Source organism: Magnolia sinica, chromosome 6 (genome assembly GCF_029962835.1).
Source record: "Magnolia sinica isolate HGM2019 chromosome 6, MsV1, whole genome shotgun sequence".
Taxonomy (NCBI): Eukaryota; Viridiplantae; Streptophyta; class Magnoliopsida; order Magnoliales; family Magnoliaceae; genus Magnolia; species Magnolia sinica.
Window position 1 is genome coordinate 100,805,258 of NC_080578.1, and position 26,308 is coordinate 100,831,565.

The window sequence follows — 26,308 nt, forward strand, 5'->3', positions numbered from 1 at the left end:
AAGACTCTCTTAGAGGCTTCTATAGTAGTTGAATTGAGCCCATGCGTTCTTGGCAGTCTCTATAGCCACTCCTGAATTCTTGGCAGTCTCCCAAATGAATTCCATAGCCACTCTTGCATTCTTGACAGTCTTCCAGATGAATTCCATAGCCACTCCTGCATTCTTGGCAGTCTCCCAAATGAATTCCATAGCCACTCCTGCATTCTTGGCAGTATCCGAGATGAATTCCACGACCAGTCTTGCATTCTTGGCAGTCTCCCATATGAATTCCATGGCCACTCCTGCATTCTTGGCAGTTTCCCAAATGAATTCCATAGCCTCATATAATAGAAACTTGGAAATGTAAAACTAAAATTTATTGAGCCTAAAGAATAAATTAGGGCATGTTTGGTTGCACCAAGTTTCATGAAAATTTGTTTACAAATCCCCCCCCCAAAAAAAAAAAAAAAGACTCAATGTTCATTTGGGCTAGGTTAACTCGGAGTCTCGATCCAGCTCAAATGGATTTTTAAAAATAGTTTGATCGATCAATTGAGTCAAGTGGATCGATCAAAACTCAAATGATTTATTTGATTTAGTCTCTGGAAATTTTTGGGCCATCTCAATCGATCAATCTAACTCGATCGATGACGGGCAGCAAAAATTTCTGTGTTTTCAGTTTTTTACTTCCTTATTCGTTTAAGTCTTTTTTAGTCATGTAATGAGGTTTATTTAGGGATATTTAAGCTTGAAAAGTTGTTTTGTTTCACTGAATTTGAAAAAAAAAATTAATCAAAATTTCCTCATTTTTCTTGTGGATTCAAGAAACTTCTCTTGTGGATTCAAGAGAGCCTTATGGATTTTAAGAGTTTATCTTTCAAGGAAGGCGATGATCATTATCGTCATGCCTTTCACTACATCAGTTGGTATGAGAGCAAGGTTTTTTCTCGGATCGATGACTTCTAACAACGGATCGGGCAACAATCCCATGGGCAGTGCTCCAGGCAATTATCTTTTAATAGCCATAACTTTTGAGGCGGTGCAGCGGGAGAATCACCAGGTCATGCAAGGGCTGCAAGCTGTTATCAACTACATAACATAGGCTGTAAGACTTGTATCCTAGCCTGTACCGTTCCATAGGCCTCCGCGGTCCTCCCAGTCGAATTCCGGCCACCTGTGATCTATTATCGCAGTTGCGCGCGATGGGGCAGCAATCTGGTTTGGAGTGTACTAGACCCCGGTGATGATTCCAAAGATGTACAATACTGATACATGGACTTATTGAGTAGGAGGTGCATACTCATTCATTCATTCATTCACTATCTACTCGATCGGGCTGGTGATGCGCAACTAATTGTTGTGTACTTTCGTAATGACAACGATTTCGGTTGGGGCACGCGACTAACCTGAGATTAGGAGTCTACTACATTGAGTCTGGCTATCCAAATTTAGGTATGGGACTGGTTTGGATAGAAGTCCTTTGTGATGGACCCCAAGCCTGCGATACTACGTATTATTTTCTCGACTTCACTCCAGCTTGGTTATTTCATTTGCACCACATATTGCATTGCATCCGCGACATATAATATTCTGAGTTACCATGTTTTTGTATTGATATGGACGTTAGTATTCATGCCTTGCATCGCATAGCCTTGGTACGACTGATGGCACTCATAGACTTACTATTATATTTCCGTTCACTCTGATATCGTATGATTCATGGTCTTGTCAGTATTTTCGCTTATTCTGATATTGTATGATTTACGGCATTATATTGCATACTTGGCACTTACCTTGTGCACATACTCTCACCACCCTCTAAGCTTTCTATAAGCTTATGTATGATAAATGCGTGCAGGTGGCGTTAGGTTGCAGCAGCGTTGAGTTTGGAGCATGCAGCGGTCTCTCGGAGCTTTGATTTTAACATATGTATTTCCCTTTCAGCATTGTATTCAAATATTTATATTAGTGGATATGTGATGATAATGTTGCCTTTGTGATTTTGCTAAACTGTGGTTATGCATCTTACGAGATAACTGTATATTTGAAAATCCTCCTTGTAGGATCCCAGGATCGGAATCTAGCGTATAGGCGCTAGGGGCCGAGAATGGGGTACTACGGAGGCTGTCGGCACCGAATTCGGTGATCGAAAATTTTGTGAGCCCGGTTTTCAAGTTTGGGGCGGGACAGAAGATGGTATCAGATCATAACTTGGGAATACCTGAAGATAACATCACATATCTGCTAATAGCTACCCTGCACTCTATGATTGTTAAGAACTTAGAATGGTTAGATCTCCAAGTTCAAATAACTTAGAGATTTTCTGATATAGTTCCCTACCGTTGATATTATGAGGCTGCATAGTATTCTAGTTGTGATCATTTCTGATCCAGGATTCGAGGTTTAGTTGGATCATCGTAATGTTGATGATGCGTCTTGGGAGGGCGAGGTTGAGATTAAAGAGCGTTATCTTCATCCTTTTGTATATTAATTGTGTCTTATCATATATACTTGATGATGTTTTCTCTTCCCTTGTCTGTTATGTAAATTTTGAGGATGAAATTTTTATTAGGTGAGGAGAGCTATAAGACCCGTATCCTAGCCTGTACCGCTCCGTAGGCCTCCGTGGTCCTCTCGGTCGAATTCTGGTGACTCGCGATCTATTATCGGCAGTTGCGCGTGATGGGGCGATAATCTGGTTTGGAGTGTACTAGACCCCGGTGATGATCCCAGAGATGTACAGTACTGATACGTGGACTTATTGAACAGGTAGTGTATACTCATTCATTCATTCATTCACTATCCACTCGGGCTGGTGGTACCTAAGTAATTGTTGTGTACTTTTGTAATAGCAATGATCTCGGTTGGGGTGCGCGACTAACCTAAGATCAGGAGTCTACTACATTGAGTCTGACTATCTAAATTTAGGTATGAGACTGGTTTGGATAGAAGTCCTTTGTGATGGACCCCATAGCCAGCGATACTATGTACTATCATCCCGACTTCACTCCAGCATGGTCATTTCATTCGCACCGCATATTGCATTGCATCCGTGGCATATAGTATTTTAGGTTGCCATGTTTCTGCATTGATATGGCCGTTAGCATTCATGCCTTGCATCGCATAGCCTTGGTACGGCTGATGGCAGTCATGTACTTACCATATATTTTCGCTCACTTTGATATCGTATGATTCATGATCTTGTCAATATTTTCACTTATTCCGATATTGTATGATTTATGACATTGTATTGCATACTTGGCACTTACCTTGTACACACACTCTCACTACCCTCTAAGCTTTCTATAAGCTTATGAACGATAGATGTGTGCAGGTGGCGTTAGGTTATAGCAGCGTTGAGCTTGGAGAGTGCAGCAGTTTCCTGGAGCTTTGATTTTGACATATGTATTTCCCTTTCAGTATCGTATTCAAATGTTTATATTAGTGGATATGTGATGATGATGTTGCCTTTGTGATTTGGGTAAACTTGTGGTTATGTTTCTTACGAGATAATTGTATATTGAAAAATCCTCCTTATAGGATCTCAGGATCGGAATCTGGCGTATAGACGCTAGGAGCCGAGAATAGGGTACTACGGAGGCTGTCGGCATCAGATTCGGTGATCGGGAATTTTGTGAGACTGGTTTCCGAGTTTGAGGCGTGACATAGGCCTTAGGGAAACTCTATGTACATGGCGATGATTCACCTTCAGTAGTCGCTAAAATTTGCAATCATGTTGATCGCAAGGCGATGCCAGCGATGAATCATAAAGTTCTACTTGAGAATGTGGAATCCAGTGACGAAGATATCGATGACATAATCCTCTGACACCCCGGGCGAGGTGGCGATCAAGTAGATTAGACAGATCGAGAATTCAGGATAAAATTCAATCTTCCTATCTTTAATGGCCAACTCCACATCGAGGACTTCCTTGATTGGCTAGTCGAAGTCGAGCGCTTCTTCGACTACATGGACATCCCTTCAGAAAAAAATGTTAAACCTGTAGCTTATAAGTTGAAGGGCAAAGCTTTGTCTTGGTGGGAATAGCTTCAACTTGCGCAGACGAGGCATATGAAGGCGCCACTTTACATGAGACGGTGGACAAAATAGCTAATACATGCACAATTCCTCCCCAGCAACTACGGTCAAGTATCATTCTAGTAATACCAAAATTATTGGCAAGGTATCCAAATGGTGAGAGATTATGTGGAGGAATTGCACCGTTCAGGAGTGCGAACTGATTTAGTTGACATCGAATTGTAGCAAGTAGCTTGATTCATCGGTGGTTTACGTGTTGCAATCTAAGATCAGGTTTAGACACAGTCCATTTGAATGATGAATGAAGTGATCAAACTAGCCACTTAAGCAAAGATGTAGCTTGAATGTTCCAATACGCAATCTTATCCTACTAATGGGTAGCCACTATAGGCCCTTCATAGGGACCACACTAGCCAAGGGGAAAGAACCTGTAGGGGGCGTCATCAACCTCCTACACCTGCAAATCGAGAGTCGGGTAGCAGATAAGCGAGACCCCAAAGAGCAGTGACCACTACTGTTGGTCCTATCACTATCCTGGACTCCTACGGTCGGCTAAGGCCAGACCATTGTTACCAATGTGGCCATCCAGGTCACCTATCAAACATGTGTCCTCAATAGTAAGTGACGAACCTAGCCATTAATGATGGTAATGCTAAAATGTAGAAGAAGACCCAGAGATTGATGAAGTAGAACACACTGAGAATAATGAAGTGGACGAAGCGGATTGGGTTTAGTAGAATCACAATAAATCTCTAGTAGTAAGGAGGTCATTGTATAGGCCAAAGAAGGAGGTACACTCACAACGACATGACATCTTTCGAATAAGGTGTATTGAAAAGTTTGTGATGTGATCATAGACAATGTAAGCAGAGAAAATATCATATCCAAAGTCATGGTGGAGAAGTTGAAGTTAAAGACGAAAAAACATCACTCCTCGTACACAATCGACTGAATTAAGAAGGCCAGCGAGATGAAGGTAACTAAACAATACACTATTTCTTTTTCAGTTGGTAAATATTATAAGGACAAAGCAGTATGTGATGTAGTTGACATGGAGGCTTGTCATATATCACTCAGTCGGCGTGGCAATTAGATTATGATACTACTCATAGAGGGTGAGATATATATATTCTCGTCAAGGATAGTTGAAAAACCATACTCGCTCCTATAGACCCGGATGAGCAACCCGAAGCTTCTAAGCTGGAGGAACGTTCTCTCTTAACCCTATGAGACTTTGTAAAGGAGTCCAAGGAAATGGGAACAGGCTATGCATTGGTTGTGAAGGGTGAAGAGGTAGAGCACACAATTATTCCTAAGAAACTGAAATCATTGTTGCGAGAATTTAAGGCAATCTAGCTCGTGAACTTCCCGATGGATTACCTCCCATGTACGATATACAACACCATATTGACCTTGTCATAGGGGCTAGCTTACCTAATTGTCCTCATTATTGGATGAGTCCGAAAGAGTGATATTTTGCAAGGACAAGTGGAGAATTGATCCATAAGGGACTAATGCGAGAAAGAATGAGCCCATTCATTGTCCTGGCTCTATTGATACCTAAGAAGATGGGAGTTAGCGTACGTGTATCAACGGCCTAGAAATAAATAAATTAACCATAAAGTATAAATTTCATATACCATGGCTAGACGATATGTTGGAGAAGCTAGAGGGGCGAAACTGTTTTCCAAACTGGATTTAATGAGCGATTACCATCAAATCCGTATTTAGTCGGGTGATGAGTAGAAGACAACATTTAAGACCAATGAGGGTCTATATAAATAGCTGGTCATGCCCTTCGAACTGTTGAATGTTCCTAGCACATTTATAAAGGTGATGAACCAGGTTATGAAACCTTTCATTGGGTGATTTGTGGCGCTTTATTTCGATGATATCTTAATATACAATCAAAGCAAGGCAGACCATGTGGGGCATATCAGACAGGTGCTTCAAGTGCTTGTAGAGAACAAGTTATATCTCAATGTGGAGAATTGCAACTTTTTTTTTTTCACAGAAAGCCTCTTATTTTTGAACTTTGTTGTGACGTCTACGGACATCCATGTGGACGAAGAGAGGATCAAAGCCATCAAAGAATGGCCGATTCCGACGAACATTCCTAAAGTGTAAAGTTTTCACAAGTTGGCGATGTTCTATCGTCGATTTGTGAAGAAGTTCAATACCATCATGGCATCGATCACTTATTATATGAAGAATGAACATTTTTAGTGGACTGACAAAGCTGACTGAAGTTTTGATGTAATTTAGCAGAGGTTGTCCTCTACTCCAATCATCATACTTCATGGATTTGATAAATTATTTGAAGTTGAATGTGATGCTTCGTATATTAGTATTGGGAGTGTGTTGTTTTAAAAGGATGGGCCGTTAACCTTCTACAATGAGAAACTTAGTGATGCTCGTAAGAAATGGTCAACGTATGAGTATGCAGTGGTTCAAGCATTATGACATTGGAGGAATTATTTGATTTAGTAGGAATTCATATTGTACATGGGCCAACAGTCCCTCAAATTTATTAATAGTCAAGCCAATGTTAACCATGTGCATGCTAGGTGGATTTCTTTCTCACAGGAATTCACATTTGTGCTGAACCATAAGGTCAAGCAGCTGAACAAGGTGGCTAATGCACTTAGCCAATGTCCAGCCTTGTTGGTCACCACGAGCAATGAGGTTGTCAAGTTTGAATAACTCAAGGATCTATATGCCGATGACGATGCCATCAAGGACGTGTGGATTAAATGCCAAGAGGGCCAATCCAATGACCTCCATATTCAAGATGGTTTCCTTTTCAATGGAAATCAGTCGTGTGTTCCACGAAGTTCGTTATGGTTACTTGTCGTCCTAAAATTTATCACCTTAGCTCAGATCATGACATTAAGTTCCTTAGTCACTTTTGGAGGACTTTGTGAAAGCGGTTTAACACCAAGATATAGTCCAGCAGTGTATGTCATCCATAGACAGATGGGCAAACTGAAGTGGTGAATCGTACACTTGGGACTCTTATATGATACATTTAGGGAGATAAGCCCAAGCAATGAGATTTTGCCTTGGCATAGGCGGAATTCGCGTTCAACAATATGTAAAACTATTTCACTGACAAGTCTCTATTTAAAGTTTTATATGGATGAGTCCCTAAGGAGTCGTTTGGCACCATGGATTTGAGGGGATTTCAAATCCCTTGGTTGTTTGGCACCATAAAGTAACTAGGATTTTAAACCCCATGGGTTTCAAATCCCCTCAAAGAGGGGGTTTGAAATCCACAGTGAAAGCTTGGATTACATCTGAAATCCTTTCAAGAGTTGCATGTGTAATCTATCGGACACATGGCCCACTAATGATATCCCAAAATCATTAGATTATCAAATGCATCACTATAATTACTTTATACGATCATTGGCACCATCAAAGCATTGTCCATGTAAATCAACAATTAAAAATCATTGTTTAGTTACTTGAACGTGATCTTGTGCTTGTGGCCCATCCGAGACTTTGAATTTCATCATTTTGGGGCAAAGTATATATTTTAGCGGGCTTATTACAACCATTGTGTCAAACATTATATATGTTCACTAATTGGAGATATTAAAGTTGATTTCATAATTAAAATAAACCCTTTCATATATACTATACATAGCTACTTTTGGATTAAAGTTGATTTTAAATCATGGGTGCCAAACACAATAGGAGGATTTCAAATCTAGGGGGTTCCAAATCCTCGCTCTCACACAGGCCCTAAGTATAATTTGAATTGGTTCCATTACCCAAGCTTCCAAGTGTGAGCATTGCTGCAGAACATATGGTGGACCGAATCATAAGCATACACGCTGATGTTCAGGTCAAGTTGCAAGCATCCGACGACAAATACAAGGAAATGATTAACACACATTAGCGTCCAAAGGTGTTTAATGTGGGCAATAATGTCATGGTTCATCTACGCAATGAGAGATTTTTGACTGGAACACACAATAAGATAAAGAATAAGAAAATCAGGCCAATACTTATACTTCGTAAGATCAATGACAATGCATGTGTCATTGATCTTCCTTAAGGCATGGAGATCTCAAGCATGTTCAATATAGCGGACATGTACGAATATCATAAACTGGAGCCAGAAGATAACTCAGGGATGAGTTTTTTTTTTTTCAAGTGAAGGGGATATGATGTAGGACATGAATCAAGCATGTTCCTAACACAAATGGGCTAGAAGAAGCTCGAAAGGAAATAAAAAAAAATTCAACATAGTTCGTTCGATCGAACAAAATTCTGCATAGTTCGATTGATCAATTGGGTCAGGTTGATCGATCAAAACTCGAATGATTCATTTGATCTAGTTTATGAACGTTCTTGGGCCACTTTGATCAATTGATATGACCCGATCAATCGATCGACGACAGACAAAGAATATTTCCATGTTTTTAGTTTTATATTTCCTTGTTTGTTTAAGTCTTTTCTAATTGTGTCTTACGGTTTATTTAGGTGTATTTAAGCTTGAAAACTTAATTTATTAACTTTCAATAAAAAAAAAAAATCTCAAAATTCCTCATTTCTCTCGTAGATTCAAGAAACTAATCTTGTGGATTCAAGATAACCTTGTGAATTCAAGGTGTTTATTGTTCAAGGAAGACGGTGATTGTCCTCATCACGCCTTTCCATGTATCATTAAGTCTGTAAACTCACTTCTATTATCATAAGGCAAAAAGAATCAATTCAGAATGGTTAATCCTTATCCTTTCACAAATCGCCTGAACAAAAGCACAAATATTGGTGTTGAGAGGACACTAGATCTTTGATCCTAGTTTCCAATCTATTCGACTCAACGCAAGGGGACACCTGCAGTTCAATCCAACTTTGAGTCAAGTAGACTTTGGCACATTCGTACACTTTACCCGCACACGAAAACCTAATCTAAACCCTCGATCACACCAAGTGGTCCAATTTGATTGAATTGGCATCAACACACACACGATGGATGGTCCACATCAAAGGAAGGGCCCCGCGTCAAGGTGAGCCTACGTCATGGATTGTCCAAATCAAAGGTATGCCCCTGATGATGAATGGCCCACATCCAAAGTGGGCCCCACAAGATGGACGACCTACAATGAAGGTGGGCCCCACATGATTGATGGTCCATATCAAAGGTGACTTCTATGTGAGGGGCAGTTGATATTGAAGGTGGCCCCACATGATCAATAATAACATCGAAGGTGTGCCCCACATGTTGTATGACCCACATCAAGGCGAGCCCACATAATGGATGGTCCACATCAAAGGTTGGCCCCTCATGATGGGGGTCCCCATATGATGGATGGCCCACATCAAAGGAGGGGTCCACATAATGGACGGTCCATATTAAAGGTGAGCCCTACATGATGGACGGTGGACATCGAAGGTGGGCCACACATGATAGAAACTTTATTTTTATAGTGGGTCCCACATGATGGATGATCCACATCAAGGTGGGCCCCTTATAATGGACGATATACATCAAAAGTGCCAATGATGAATGACCGACATCAATCCAAGGTGGGCATAATTGACTGCCCACGTGGTAGATAGTCCACATTAAAGGTGGGATCCACATGATTAGTGGTGAATAGTAAAGGTGGGCCCCGTATGATGGATAATAGCATTGATAGTGGGCCCCACATGATGATCCATACTAAGGTTGGCCTTATTGATGAATGACCCACATTCAAGGTGGGCCTCACATGATGGATGACCCACTCTAAAGTTGGGCCTTGCATGATAGACCGTCCACATTAAAGGGGGTCCGCATGATGGATTGCCCACATCAAAGGTGGGCCTCACAAGTTGGATGGTCCACAAAGAAGGTAGGCTCCACATGATGGATTTTTCACATTGAAGACAAGACCAAGGTGGTTCGATATAGTGAATGGTCCACATCAAAGGTTGGGCCTACATGATGAACATGATCTGATAGGGCCTCTGTAGGGCCACATTGGTGCATATATTTTATCCACGCCATTCATCCATTTAGACATATCATTTTAGGGCATGATCCCAAAAAAAGAGGAAGATCTAGGGCTTGGGTGGAGCGCACCACAAGAATCAGGGAGGACGGAATGCTTATATTGAAAATCTCATGGGGGTACAAAAGTTTTAGGCCAAAGCTGATATTTGTCTTCCCTTCATCTAAGTCCTTTTGAACTTATTAACAGGTTGGATGGAAAGTAAACATAAAGGTGGACCTTAGGAAGGTTTCAACGATGGACATCATGGTCACCACTGCTTCTTGTAGTGTGGTTCACTTAAAGACTTCCATTTGCCTCCTTTTTTGGGTTCATTCTATAAAATCATCTTTCAAAATAAATGGACAATGTAGATAAAATACATACATCATGGTCAGCCCCCAGAGAGTTCCTAAAATACATACATCATGGTCAGCCCCATGGAGTTCCTACCAGGACCGTCCATCTATGTCCTCGTGGGAGTAGTACGCAATCCACGCCCACTGCACACATAAGCGGGGAAGCAGATTTCCTGCAAAACCCTTTTAGCAGGTAGTTCCGTCCCAGGAAACTTAGGTGGGGCCATCATGAAATCCACTCCGTCTATCCATTTGTGAGATAATTTTAAGACTTGAGACCTAGACTCAAGTGGGCTGCACCAAAGGAAAATGTGGGTAAAAAATTCCTACCATTGAAACCTCCCTGGGTTGACAGTAATGTTAGCATGTCATCCATACAGTTCCTAATGTCATTCCTACTAGGATGAACTGAAAACACAAATATTAGCCTTATTCAAAACTTCCATGGCCTAACGAATGTTTCCATTGTGAACGTTGAATCCTCACATTTTCAGCCCACTTGAGTTCTGGATCTGGCTCATTTATGGCCTTATGTCCTAAAATGAGCTTACAAAATGTATAGACGGAGTGGATTTCTCACAAACATCACGGTGGGCCTCACTTAGGTTTCTAGATAGGAACTTCCTCATAAAGGCTTTAGCAGGAAATCCGCTTCCCACCCGCTCCCAAAATGAACGTACAGGGATTGCGTCCTACCCCCGCCTGGATGGTAATCCGTCCGGGCAGGATCTGTGGGGCCCACCATGACGTAAGTGTTTTATCTACTCCATTCGTCACTTTTCTCAAATCATATTAAGGTTTTATCCTAAAAATGAGCAGGTCCACAGCTCCAGTGGACCACACCAAAGGAAACTGCACTGATAATGACACCCACCATGATATATTTTTACCATCCAACCTATTCATAAGGTCATTTAGACATGGATTAAGTGAAAAAACAAATATCGGCTTGATCTGAAACTTCTCCAGCTCCCAAGAAGTATTTAATGGTGTACTTTAAATCCTCACTTTGTGATACACTTAAGCTTGGACCGGCCTAATTTTATAGATGATATATTAAAATTACCTAAGGAAAATGATGAACGGCATGGATAAAATAATTACATCATGGTGGTCCCCACAGATCCCCTCCAGACCGGGGGTAGGAAGCAGTCGCTGTCCAAAATGAACGGATTTTTCTCTCTCCCAATGGTTTGCTTACGACACAACATAGCTTTTATTGTGTGGAACTTTTCTGGCCTGATCATAATTTATGTGTTAGATCTACATTTTCCATCAATTTATCCATTACACTCTAGAGGATGAGTCCAAAAATGAGGCAAATGGATCACATAAAAAAAGCAGCAGAGAATATTTAATGACTATTGTTGAAACCTGCCTATGATCTAACATAAGGTTAATTTTTTATCAAACATTTTAATAATGTCACACAAACCTGGATATTTGGATGACGGGAGAACACAAATATGAGCTTAATCACAGCCTCCTGCGGCTCCAAAAAGTTTTCAACAATAGACATCTAATTCTCAATGTTTCTTGTAGTGTGGCCCACTCGAGACTGACATTGGACTTGTTTTTTTTTTTTTTAATCTCATGCCTTAAAATGATATGGAAAAATAGATGGACGGTGCGGATATGATACATAAATCATGATGGGGCTCAAACTTCACATGCCAACACTTCCTAATTTTCTTCTCTTTTCCCGGAATGTGCCGGTGCCACCCAGCAAGCAATAGAATTTCTCTCAGTGAGATTTACATTGGCCCTCCATGACCTATTTCTCAGGTCCACACTATCCATCCATATTTTGAAGTCATTCTAAGGATATTAGTCCAAAAGTAAGGTAGATCCGTTGAACAAGTGGACCACACTATAAGAAGTGATAGGAATTGGATTGCCTAATGTTAAACATTTCTTGGGGCCACATAAGGCTTTGATCAAGTTAATATTGGTGTTTTTCCTTCATCCAAGTCCCTGTGACCTTATATACAGTTAGGTGTCAAATAAACCTCACAGTTTACCTTACGAAGGTTTCAATCATAGTATTTTTCAATTCCGACTTCTTTTAGTGGCGCAGTCCAATGGAGCTCTGGATTTGCCTCATTTCTTGCTCATGCTTTAAAATGATCTGAAAATTTTGATGGAGGGTGTGAATCTAACACATAAATCATGGTAGGTCCAAAGAAGTTCTGCACCTTAAATTTTATATTGTGCAGTAAAAATAGCTTGTTTTGTTAGCAATGACTTCTGCGAAGGAGAAGCGCGAAGCCTCCAGAGATCCATATGCGTTCAACATGGACGGTTTCTGCTCTTTTAGGGCATGATGCATGTGTTTTCCACTCCAGCTACTGGTTCTCCGCACTCATCTTAGGGCATGAGCCAAAATTTGAAGTAGATCTATATTTCAAGGGAGCTCATCACTCATCACACAAACACACAAAACAGTAGTCATTGAACATGCACCATTAAAACCTTTCCCAGTCCATAGTGATATTTATTTGTCATCCAACCTATTCATAAGATCACACAGACCTGAATAAATGGAAAACATAAATATCAGCATGATTCTAAACTTTCATTGGAGCCTAAGAAGTTTATAATGGTGGGCATTCAATCACCACTATTTCATGTGGTGGGGTCCACATGCATTTCAGATCTGAATCATTTATTAGACTAATCGCCTAAAATAAGTTGACAAAATAGATGGACGGTGTCGATCACACATATAGATAAAGGTGGACCCCATCAAATCTGCTGGATGACCACTCCCTTTTCACGAACGCGGATTGCGTCCTGCCCCGCCTGTCTCCAGCTTGGGAACGGACAGGAGCTTCGAGTGGTCACCATGATATATGGGTCTTATCCACACCGTTCATCCTTTTTTAAAAAATAAAATAAATCATTTTAGGTTATAATGCCAAAAAATGAGGTAGATCCAATGCTCAAGTGGACCACCCACAGGAAGCTGCGCTGATAATGATCCTCACTGTTGAAACTTTTCTAGGATCCACCCTAATGTTTATTTGCCATTCAACCTATTCATAAAGTTATGATAAACCTAGATGAAGATAAAAAAAAAAAACAAATATCAGCTCCATCCATAACTTCTATGGCCCCCAAGAAGTTTCCAACGGTGAGATTTTAATCCCCATTGTGTAGTCCACATCTGCCTTGGATCTACCTCAATTTTGAGCTTAAAATGATACGAAACAATAAATGAACGGTGTGGATAAGACCCATACGTTACGGTGGCTACTCAAAGCTCCTACCCGTTCCCAGCTGGATACCGGCCGGGTATGACGCAATCCGCGTCCCCTTCTAGCATGATGTAATCATTAAATCGAAAGGATGGTCGGGCCAAATATGTCTTTTTCATACTTTAATGATGTTTTTAGTCACGAACTCCGGAAGAGGATTGCGTACTGAGTAACTCAACTGGATCACACCATACCAAACAGTGTCAATTGAACATTTACCGTTGAAAATTTCTTGGGGGCCACAGAAGTTTTGGATCAAGCTTGTATTTGTTTTTTCCCTTCATCCATGTCTGTGTGATCTTATGAACAGTTTGGATGAGAAATAAACATCATTGTGGGCCCTAGAAAGGTTTCAACGGTGGAATTCATCATTCCAACTATTTCCTATGTTATGGTCTACTTGATCTTTGGGTATGCTTAAATTTTGGTTTCAACCCCTGAAATAATATGGAAAAACGGATGGACGGTGTGGATAGACCAGATACATTCACGGTGGGCCCAACAGAGTTTACTCAGTAAGATAAGTGTAACTCAGTACGCAATCCACTGAGTAACTCAGTACGCAATCCGATTTCACGAACGGAGACGGATTGGCTACTCCCCCTGACACCAGCCCCGTGGCTGATGGTCGGTGCTCTGTGGGCCCCACCATGATGTACGTGTTTCATCCATTCCGTTAATCCATTTTTACAGATCATTTTATGTCTTCATACAAAAAATTATAGGGTAAAAATCTTAGGTGGCCCACACCAGAGGAAAAAAATAATGAATGGATATTCACCATTAAAATCCTCCTAAGGTCCACTGTACTGTTTATTTTAAATCCAATCTGTTGATTTGGTCATAAAGACCCAGATGAAGAGAAGTAATAAATATCAGATTGATCCAAAACTTTAATCTCCCCCAAAACGTTTTTAATGGTCAAAATTCATTCAACACTGTTTCCTGTCATGTGGTCCAGTTGAGATAGATATATACTTTATTTTTATTCTCATATCATAAAATGATATATAAAAATATATGGACGGCATGGATGACACACATACATCATGGTGGGCCCCAGAGAGCACCGACCACCAGCCAATGGCTGCTGTCAGGGGGAGTAGCCAATCCGTTCCCTTCACGAACTCCCTTCAAAGTCTACGAGGCGGCTATTTATCAGCATTTCTAAAATATAACCTTATTAATTTAAATATTTTAAAATTAAAAGATTATAAAAAAAACTTCTAAAAACTAACTAAAATGAATTTGTAAGCTAAAGTAATCTTACACTAGCTTAGAAATCAAAGAACTGCTGAAATTGCAAAGAACCGCATCTGATGGGAATTATGTCCAATGCCATGAGATGTTTATTAAATTGCATGGAAACCCCTAGTTGGAGGAGGAATTATATTCATCGCAATAGAATATTCTCATTCAAAACAGCAAAGATCCATCTCCATGGCTAGGGGAAGATTTCTCTTCCAGATTTGGAGATAACCCCCAGCTGGTGGAAATACTCTTTGTCAGCTAAGCACCCCTTATTTGAGTTTCTAATAATCATGAGGTGGGGTCCACATGGTAACTGCATGGCATCCAAACCATCCAAAAGCTGTGCCCCACTAAGATGATGGGACCCCCTAAAATTCATGTCAATCCAAGCATCAGGTGAGGCGAGACCACTTAGAATGGTTTTTAGGTGATTTTTCATTGTTCTTAGTGGTGTGGACCACCTGATGGCTGGATGTCTGATTTTTGAGATGCCTAACCATCATGGTGTCAGATACCTATTTGTTTCCCATCAAAACATCATAGATGGGTTAAGAAGATCTAACCATTATCCAAAATAAAATCATATCTACTTAAAAAAAAAAAAAAAATGAAAAGAAAAGAAAAGAAGGGAGATGTACCCAGCTGAAGGCTCTCTTTAAAGACTTTCAAAAGCAACTCGACTTCTGTGAAATAGAAATATTCAGAAAAATAGATAATAGTCACAAGTCAGTGATTGTTCAAATTCTTATGAAGTTTTAGAATATTTCGTGCAACTAAAAGAAGAAAAAATAGAGAAAAAAATTAAAAGAAATAGAAGAAAAAGAGCTACAGCGTACAATAATTCACTCTGGTGATGAAACTAGCCGTAGCCCGATTTTAGTGCTGATGATGACTTTTAGATGTGGATCGATGGTGCTGTGAAATTTCTTGGTGGGCGGCAAAAGCAAGTGTGCATTCAAGGGGGGATGTATCGTTGACTTCATTTGTTAGTCGCAACGAACCCATGATGGTTTGATGCCAGTCTCAGCCGTTCATACTCTCCCAAGTTACACATCTCCGTACATGGAGGGAACTTGGTGGTACCGGCCAGATGTGGGGCCCAGTGATATGTTCATGGAATCCAACTCGTTTATAAGATGCTTTGCCTCACAAAAACCAGCCCCATAAATCAGCCCATCCAGAACGAAAACTCATTGCGTCGGACCGCTGCCACCAATAAGTGTCCAACTAGATTTGTGTGGGAGACCGCCATAATGTATCTTTTCATCCAAACCGTCCATCCATTTTTTAAAATCGTGTTAATGTATGGCCCAAAAAATGAAGCAGATCCAGCGATCTACTGAACCACACCAAATGTAAGCTTGGTTTGCATTAAATGCACAATCCATTAATCCAAGTTGCATTTAAAAGCCAGAGTCATATCCAGTGTGGTCCACTAGAGAGTTGGATCTGCTTCATTTTTTAGCCCCATACCTTAACATGGTATGAGAAAAGGGATGGACAGCGTGGATAAACCGATACATCAAGGTGGGACCAACAAAGATCTAGTAGGATGCTTAAATGTCCGACCCGGGTCGGACGCAAAACGCTTCCATCCAGAATTCGAGTGAGCCGCACACGGAATACCCACCATTGATTACAGTGGGGGCCCTACCGTGTCGTATAAATAGAATCCAGTCCGTTGATATCCTTCATCCAGGCTTGAGGAAGAGTCGTACCAAAAATCAGGTTGTTTTGATATTTATGTGTGAACTTTTTAAATTCAAGGGTGAGCGTTATCTCCTGGCCTTTTCTTTTGTTGTGCCTACTTTTGTTTCGGATCACTATGATTATTGGCCCTTAACTGTTTTTTGAAATGAGACATTTAATGGATGGATTAGATGGTGTGAATACATCACGTTGGCCCCCATGTAGATGGTACGCTTGTAAGGTTATGATGTTTGGGTGCGTCCCTTTCTATACGGGGATTATTCGGATTCACGCGAGGACAAATGAAAATTTTAGCCCTCGTGAGGGCACAGGAAAAAGTACGCGGATTGCGTCCCACCCCCGCCCGGACCATATTCCGTCCGGGTAGGGCTCTGTGGCGCCTACCACGATGTAAGTGTTTTATCCATGCCGTTCAACACTTTTTTCAGATAATTTTAATAAGTGAACCAAAAAATAGGCAGGTCTAAAGCTTAAGGGGACTACAAAGTGGAGATTGAATGTCCACTGTGAAAAACTTCTCGGGAGTGGGGAAAGTTTCGAATTAAGTTTATATTTGTATTTTTACTTCATCCACGTCTACATAACCTTATTAATAGGTTTTATGGTAAAAAAAACACCACGTTGGCGCTTAGAAAGGTTTCAACTGTGGGTGCCACTATCAGTGCAGGTTCCTTTGGTGTGGTCTCTACTTATCTATTTTTTGTTCCACAAATTAAAATTATCTAAAAAAATAATTAAAAGGCGAGAATAAAACACTTACGTCACATTGAGCCCTACAAAGGCCTGTTTGGACAGATTACCGTCCGAGGGGGGCAGGAAGCAATCCATCCCAGGAAAATATCCTGCGGATAAGGGGAATGGATTAGCTACTCCCCCTGCCACAAGCCAATGGCTGATGGTCGGTGATGTGTGGGCCCATCATGATGTATTTGTTTCATCCATTTTGTCTATCTATTTTTCCAGATCATTTTATAATATGAGACTAAAAATTAGGTATATCCCAATCTCAAATGGACATCATAGGAAACATTGTTGAATGAGGTCGATCGGCCATTCAAAGCCTTTTGGGGGACATGAAAGTTTTTGATGAAGCTGATTTTTGTTTTTGCTTTTTTAACTTCATCTGACATGTATGACCTAACCAACAGATTGGATGTCAAATAAATAGTAGAGTGGTTCTTAGGAGGATTTTAATGGTGGATATCCAATCACTATTGTTTTCATGTGCTGTGGTCCACCTGAGATTTATATTCCTCTCATTTTTTGGATCAATCCATAAAATGATCTGTAAAAATGGATGAACATAATAGTTGAAATACATACATCATGGGGGGACCTGTAAAATTGGATGAACAGAATGGCTAAAATACTTACATAATGGGGGACCCACAGAGCACCGACCACTAGTCACTGGGCCGGTGGCAAGGGGCAGTACCCAGTCCGTTTCCGTGGATAAGGTACTGCTGTCACTTCTCATTGATCCACGTCATCACTATGCCGACTTCCTCTAGTAGGATGCTTAAATGTCCGACCCGGTGGGACCGGCAAAGATCTAGTAGGATGCTTAAACATGTATGTCCGACCCGGGTCGGACGCAAAACGCTTACATCTACAATTCGAGTGAGTCATAGCACATGCAGCATTCTGGGACGGAATACCCACTGTTGATTAGAGTGGGGGGCCTACCGTGTTGTATAAATAGAATCCAGTCCGTTGATATCCTTCGTCCAGGCTAGAGGAAGAGTTGTACCAAAAATCAGGTTGTTTTGCGATTTATGTGTGACCTTGTTAAATTCAAGGGTAAGCGTTATCTCCTGGCCTTTTCTTTTGTCGTACCTACTTTTGTTTCAGATCACTATGATTATTGGCCCTTAACTGTTTTTTGAAATGAGACATTTAATGGATGGATTAGATGGTGTGAATACATCACGTGAGCCCCCCGTGTAGATGGTTACGCTTGTAAGGCTATGGTGTTTGGGTGCGTCCCTTTCTATACGGGGATTATTCAGATTCACGCGAGGATAAATGAAAATTTAGCCCTCGTGAGGGCACAGGAAAAAGGACGCGGATTGCGTCCTACCCCCGCCCGGACGGTAATCCGTCCGGGTAGGGCTCTGTGGGGCCTACCATGATGTAAGTGTTTTATCCACGCCGTTTAACGCTTTTTTCAGATAATTTTAATAAGTGAACCAAAAAATGAGGCAGCTCTAAAGCTTAAGTGGACCACAAAGTGGAGATTGAACGTCCACCGTTAAAAACTTCTTGGGAGTGGGAGAAGTTTCGAATTAAGTTTATATTTGTATTTTCACTTCATCCACGTCTACATAATCTTATTAATAGGTTTTATGGTAAAAAAAAACATCACGTTGGCCCTTAGAAAGGTTTCAACGGTGGGTGCCACTATCAGTGCAGGTTCCTTTGGTGTGGTCCACTTAAGTCTCCTACTTGTCTATTTTTTGTTCCACAAATTAAAATTATCTGAAAAAATAATTAAAAGGCGAGGATGAAACACTTACGTCACATTGGGCCCTACAAAGCCCTGCCTGGACAGATTACCGTCCGAGGAAGGTAGGAAGCAATCCGTCCTAGGAAAATATCCCGCGGATAAGGAGAATGGATTGACTACTCCCCTGCCACCAGCCAATGGCTGATGGTCAGTGATGTGTAGGCCCATCATGATGTATTTGTTTCATCCATTTTGTCTATATATTTTTCCAAATCATTTTATAATATGAGACCAAAAATTAGGTATGTCCCAATCTCAAATGGACATCATAGGAAACATTGTTGAATGAGGTCGACCATTAAAAGCCTTTTGGGGGACATAAAAATTTTTGATGAAGCTGATTATTGTCACCTGGCATGTATGACCTAACCAACAGAGTGGTTGTCAAGCAAACAGTAGAGTGGTTCTTAGGAGGATTTTAATGGTGGATATCCAATCACTATTGTTTTCATGTGGTGTGGTCCACCTGAGATTTATATTCATCCCATTTTTTTGGATCAATCCATAAAATGATTTGTAAAAATGGATGAACAGAATGGCTGAAATACATACATCATGGGGGGGACCCACAGAGCACCGACCACCAGTCACCGGGCCGGTGGCGGGGGAGTAGCCAATCCTTTTCCACGGATAAGGTACTACTATCACTTCTCATTGATCCACGTCATCACTATGCCGACTTCCTCTCTCCGTTGAATTGCGTACATACCGCCTAACTTTTTTTTAAAAAAAAATTTACACGCACACACACCCCACACACTCACGCTGGGAATTTTACCACCTATGGGTACTCGAACCTCTGACCGGGAGTTAGGAACTCCCGAGAGTCTACCACCTGGGCAAGAGTAAGGACCCCATACAACCTAACTTTTAACATGCGGAACTTCTCTGGCCCCACCAGGATTTATGTGTTAGATCCACACGGTCCATCATTTTTTTAATATCAGTCTAGAGCATGACGTGCCGATTTTCTCTCTCCTAGCGTAGAGTACAACCTAACTTTTAACATGTAGAATTTATCTGCCCCACCATGATTTATGTGTTTGATCCACACCATTCATTAATTTTTTAAGATCATTCTAAAGCATGTCGCTAAAAATGTGGCTCATCCAAAGCTCAAGTTGACCACACCACATAAAGCAACGTGGATTGACTACGCGCTGAAACCTTACTGGGGTCCATCGTGAGTTTTATTTGCCATCTATCCTTCTCGTATGGTCATAATAACCTGGATGAAGAGAAAATCAAATATCAGCTTCATTAGAGCCCCATGTGGTCACATGAAATTTTCAATGGTAGGTGTCTAAATTCCACCGTTTCCCGTGATGTGACCCACTTAAGTTTCTCGTAATGTGACCCACTTAAGATTTGAATCTACTTTATTTTTTGTTTCATGCCCTAAAGTGGTATAGAAAAATGGAGGGACAAAGTGAATTTGATAACGTTGATATCAACACTTCCCGATCTTCTTTCTCTCTTAAATGTACTCACCACAAGCAAAGGAAAAGAAGAAAGATATGTTAAATTTAAGTGGAACAGACAATGATTGAGGTCTTGGTATCAATCCCTAGCGGGGGTGGCTAACATGGAGGTGTGTACTCACATGGGTGTGTAATAACAAGTTACTCTCCCCCCCCCGAAAAAAATAATAATAATAATAAAAATAAATAAATAAATAAATAAAGGTGGACCATACAATGATTTATTTCTTGGATCCACATATTCCATTTTATTTTTTTTTTCATATCATTGCATGATATGAGCCCAAATAGGGTAGATCCAGAGCTAAAGTGGACTACAACAAAATAAGTAGTGGCAATTGATACTATTGTTGAAAATTTCTTTGGCCACATAAGGCTATAATCAAGCTGATATTTGTGTTTTACCTTCATTAAGGTATGTGTGACCTTATGAACAGGTTAGATGGAAAATAAGCTTCAGGTTGGTGTTAGGAAAGTATCAACGATAGTTTGTCCAATCTTCATTACTTTTATGTGAAGTAATTTACAATTAAGGTTTAGATGTACCTCATTTTTGGGCCTATGCTCTAGAATTATTTGGAAAAATTGATGTATGTTGTGGATTTAACAAAAATTCATGATGAGGCTTGGAAAAGTTCCACATGATCAAAGTTGTGTCGTGTAGCAAGCATTAATCTACTTGCAAGGAAGAAAGCATGTTTATTTTATGAGTTGTCATTCCAATTTACTTAAGTTAATTATAACACTGGAATTTCACATGCCTTCAACACACACGATCCGCACTCAAAAGTTCTATTAAATTATGTGGATGCTTTTTCTTGATGAACCCTTCCTTGGACCCCTGAGTACCTACACAAAGAGCGACAAGGGAGACCCTGGCTAGTATAGGGGACCCTCCAATGCCAAAGTCAGAGATCTAGGTCTTTGTAGAGATTACTTTAATGTGAAGGGTTCTGAACATATCAATATATGTACCTTTCACCATTAGGGGACTCCCTATTTATAAGAGAGTGACGATCACACAGTTTGAATATCTTTTCTGTTTCACTAGATACGGATTGAACTAGAATTCCTAACGGATCGGGATCTTCCCGTGATCCTTGGGATTCTGATCTTATCCTTCCGAGACCCTCGGATGAGATCTCGGACCTTTCCATTGGATAAGGTCGAACGTCAGTCGGGAATCGATGAACTTGCCCGACCTATAGAGTAGGTTAGATGGAAGAGGTAGCAGTTCCTTAGCGATACATTGGCTAAGCTATCAGAAGGTCGGTGCCGTTCCGATGATAATACCGACGAAGCAAGCTTGTGATGTCTTTCTGATCGCTAACTTCAATAGCCCTTGCCTTCCATGTCTTCACGGGGCTTAATAGCCTTGCTATGCTATTCCTCAACAGGGGCCCGACCTATAGTTGTATCGACCTATGGTCGTGCCGACCTATAGTCAGCTCTCAGAAAAGTCGACTTTCCTAACCATTGGCTCGTCAAGTTATATTGGTTGCTGGTTCGACCTCATCTTATGGACCGACTTATTTTTCACATAACAAGTTAATATTTTAATTGTTTTTAAATTTTTTTTATACAGTTTTCTTTTCTTTGCTAATACTTAAAAAATAGGTAGGTTTATTAAAACTGAGGAAGAGAGAGAGAGAGAGAGAGAGAGAGAGAGAGAGAGAGACTTATCTTCACTAAGTACCCATATGTTAGAAACATGTGCGCATGCTAAGGTCTTTGCTATGCTGATTTTCTCTCCATGATAAATTAAGTGCTACACAATTCAACTTTTGGCACGTGGTACTTCTCTAGCCTCCCATGATTTGTGTTAGATCCACACCATCCATTAATATTAATTTTAAATATCATTCTAAAACATGGCACCAAAGATGTGGCACATCTCAAGTGAGCCACACAATATAAAGCAGCGCGGATTAGACCACTACCCATTGAAACCCTCCGAGGGTCCACCGTGAGTTTTACTTGCCATCTATCCTTTTCTTAAGGTCACAAAAAACTAGATGGAGGGAAAAACAAATATCAGATCCTTATGTGGTCTCATGAAATTTTCAATGGTAGGTGTCTAATTCACATTGTTTCCTATAGTGTGGCCCACTTGAGCATTGGATCTACCTTGCTTTTCGTGTCATGCCCTAAAATGGTATGGAAAAATGGATGGACAGTGTGGATCTGATACATACACCATAATGGAACCCACGGAAGTTCCCCATGTCAACCCTTACTATCTTCTTCTTTCTCCCTTAAATGTGCTCACTACACCTACCACTGAAAGCTTCTTGGCGGCCACAAAAGTTTTGTTTTTACCTTATCCAGGTCTGTGAGACCTTATCAACGGCCTAGATGGCAGATAAGAATTTCGGTGGGTCTACAAAGTTTTAATGGTGGGCGTTCAATCAACACTGTTTTTTCTGTGGTGTGGTCCACTTGAGATTTGGATGTCTCATTTTTGGACCCATGCCCTAAAATTGATCTGGAAAAATGGATGGACGGTGTGGATATATAAAACATATACATAATGGTGGCGGCCACGGATCACCGTCCAGTAGCAAGTGTCCATAGAGTCAACCAAGTCAACTCAGTTAGAAATTGGATGGACTGAGTCGACCGAATCTTACTCTTTCTAGACCGATTCAGATCTGGACCGTCAGTAGAATGTTCGTATTTTAATCTGGTCTTTCTGATAACGTACTCTGCTCCTGATGATTCTGAACATGGATCCACTGACCTGATCGCACTCTCAACGAATTCAATCAGAAATTGAATGGTCCTGGCCTTACCTTTTCTGTACAGATTCATAGATTGACTCAAAAAAGCGAGTTGGGCCAATTTAATGAGATCTTTCTGATTGAGAGGCCCATTTAAGGAATGGATGGTCTAGAATTCATGTGATGACCAAATGGGAAAAAAAAAAAAAAAAACATGTACCTGCTAGGCTCAATGTTCTGATCTTACTAATTGGAAGATTTTGATGTTCTGATAAAGTATTTTATAACAATCACAGAAGTAGACCCCACACCATGTTATCCATCTTTCATTTTCCCATTTATCTCCATTTCATTTTTCACAACCGTTTCCAAAATCCACTCTGACCATCAGTTGTGTGACCCATGTTAAGCATAGGCCTAAAAATTCTGGCAGATTTGTGACTCAGGTGGGCCACACCAAGGGAAATATTTGAGATGGGGACGCACACCCTTGATTTTTATGGGGGTATGTACAATCCACTCCGACCATCAGTTGCGTCATCTATTTGATAGGCCCATGGCCCAAAAATCAATCTGACTTCTGCTTCAGGTAAGCCACGCCAAAAGGAACAGTTGGGACAGGGACATCCACCGTTGCGTGTTTACACGGTCCATCACCATTACGAGAAATCCACTCCAATCATCAGCTGCCTCAGTAAAAGTACGCGTGGACCCACTGTGATTTATGTGGGACACATCAGAGAGAAATAGTTTGGAGGGTGGGCATCTCATATTACACTATTTGTGGTTCACTTAAATTACAGATATTGCTGATTTTGGGGCCTTGGGACCAACATGGGCTGATGCATCTGATAGTTGGAGTGGATTTCACCTCCATCTTTGGGCTATTATTCGTTCAAGAGCCAGCCTATAGATTGGATGGTTTGAATTCGACATAAGGTTTGCCCCACCAGGCTTTGTGAATGGTGCAAACAACATTGCAAAATCAACGTTGCAGTCAAAATGCAAGTGATGTCACCACACAATTATGAACAACGTAACAAAATCATCATTGCAGTCAAAATGCAAGTGATGTCACCACACAGTTACAAGACTAAATAATCATTAATTCATTTACAGCCTTTTGCCATTGTAATCGGAAAGCCAAACAGACTCTTGTTTAAAACATAAAAGCCCAAATAGGCCGAAAATAAAAATAAATAAATAAATTACATACAAAGCCAAACTCCATGCTAATGAGGAGATCCTCGCTGCCGTGATGTAGAACCAACATGTTGCAGTTCTTGCTCTGCTTTTCTTTTGAGTCCACGTCCTTCGTGTCCTCTTTCTTCTTCGTCTTCTTCGTCGTCGTCTTCTTCTTCTTCTTCGTCGTCGTCCTTGTCTTCTTCTTCTTCAAAAGCAGGTAAGAGGAGTGTTCTGGTGTTGGGATCATCCCACTCCAATGCATCCCACCACTCTTTGCTTCCTTTGATATTTCCTTCCACAACAGATGTTGAGTGGCCTAAGGAAAGAGGGATCTTCTTCAGCCGACAACAATGCTCTATACAAATCTTAATCAGGGAAGGGCAAATGATTACCCGCTTACAAATGCTTCTCAGTTTCCCTAAATGACATAAATACAACCACCTCAGCTTTGGAAGTACAATGGTATTGTTGTTGCTGTTGTTGTTATCACCTTCTTCAACGATAACTTCTCCTTGTATCACCTCCTCCATCTCACTGCATTCTGCAATATCGATTAGTTCGAGGCATTGGAGGTGCTGAAACAATTCAAGTGACATGAGATTTTCCAACACATGGCATCTGCTGACTCTCAGGAATTTGAGGCGTGTAAATGAGCCAGGGAGCAAGACTCCTTCACACAGATTCCTAAAGCTTGGAAGCTCCTCCAGAAACAGAGACTGTATTGAGGGTAAAGCCATTATGGTGTTGCCGTCTCCTACAGGCAACAACCACTTCATGCCACACCACGAGATGCTAAATGTCTGTAAGCATTGCAGACGAGACAGGCAGCGTAAGCTTGACAGATCGCATCCATGCATATTCAACTTGATAATACTATCAGGAAGCACTAAGGAATTGCAACCAACGGCATTCATCCTATTTGTCCCTGCTGCAGTAGATGAAACATGAAGCTTTTTGAGGTTAACCAAAGATTCCATCCCATCTGGCACTTCTTTGATGCCAGTATTAGAGAGGTTCAAAACCCTTAGATGCGTGAGCTTTGCTAAGGATGGGACCTCCCTTAACCTCCTACAAAACTTTAATATCAGTGCACACAGGCTCTCCAAGTTTGAAACTGATACTGGCAGATACTCAATTTCAGTGAAAGAGAGGTCGAGAACTCTCAGGCTGTTCATGTGATTGAAGAACCCATGAGAAATGTTGCCTGAGAGAGGGTTCTCTCTCAACAACAATGTGGAGAGTTTTGGGCAGTTGGGTTCGCCTGAAAGCATATCAATTTCATTTCTCATTAATGAGATTTTTTCAACATCTTCAGTAAATTCTTTTAGACCAGTTGATTCCCTTATCCCCATCCCAGCCTTCACCACAAACCAAGGGTTCTTCCTTATAATGCCGATAGCCAAATCTCTGATTAAATCATGCATTACTACTTGATTATCAGATCTCTTTACCAACATACATACATCTATCAGTCCATTCAATATTGTTTGGCCTTTGTCTTGTTCCTTTTCCCAGTCTCTCATATCATCTATCAATCCTCCTGCTATCCAATACTTTACCATCTCTTCAGCAGAGGATGAATAGTCCTCTGGAAGTAAAGCACAAAACAAGAAACAAGATTGAACCCTCTCAAATTTAAGTCGTTCATAACTAAATTTCAAAATTGGAAAAACCTGATCATCCATGCCTTCAATCTCCGTCGTTGAGCATTTTAACTCCTCTAGTGCATTTCTCCATTCTCTAACATCATCCTTTTCTCTCATTGCACTAGCTACTGTGATGATTCCAAGTGGCAAACCACCACATTCTTCAGTGACAAGCTTCGCAATATGTTCTAC

At 40.8% G+C, this 26,308-nt stretch overlaps 1 protein-coding gene across 1 annotated transcript; it reads right to left on the bottom strand.

The window, feature by feature from the left end:
- Nucleotides 1-9: 9 nt before the first annotated feature.
- Nucleotides 10-26,233, bottom strand: LOC131249791 (probable disease resistance protein At4g27220). The gene is made up of 2 exons (XM_058250552.1): nucleotides 24,863-26,233; nucleotides 10-333 (listed from the first exon to the last, which is right to left on the bottom strand). The coding sequence occupies exons 1-2, from the start codon at nucleotides 26,231-26,233 to the stop codon at nucleotides 10-12; spliced, it is 1,695 nt and encodes a 564-aa protein (XP_058106535.1).
- Nucleotides 26,234-26,308: the final 75 nt, after the last annotated feature.

Excerpts from the sequence above, each read along its gene's own strand:
- LOC131249791 (XM_058250552.1), bottom strand. The coding sequence starts at position 26,233 with ATGAGAGAAAAGGATGATGTTAGAGAATGGAGAAATGCACTAGAGGAG. Across the intron at positions 334-24,862 it reads TGAGAAGCATTTGTAAGCGG|TTTCTATTATATGAGGCTAT; the intron begins GTAATCATTTGC and ends TACATTTCCAAG.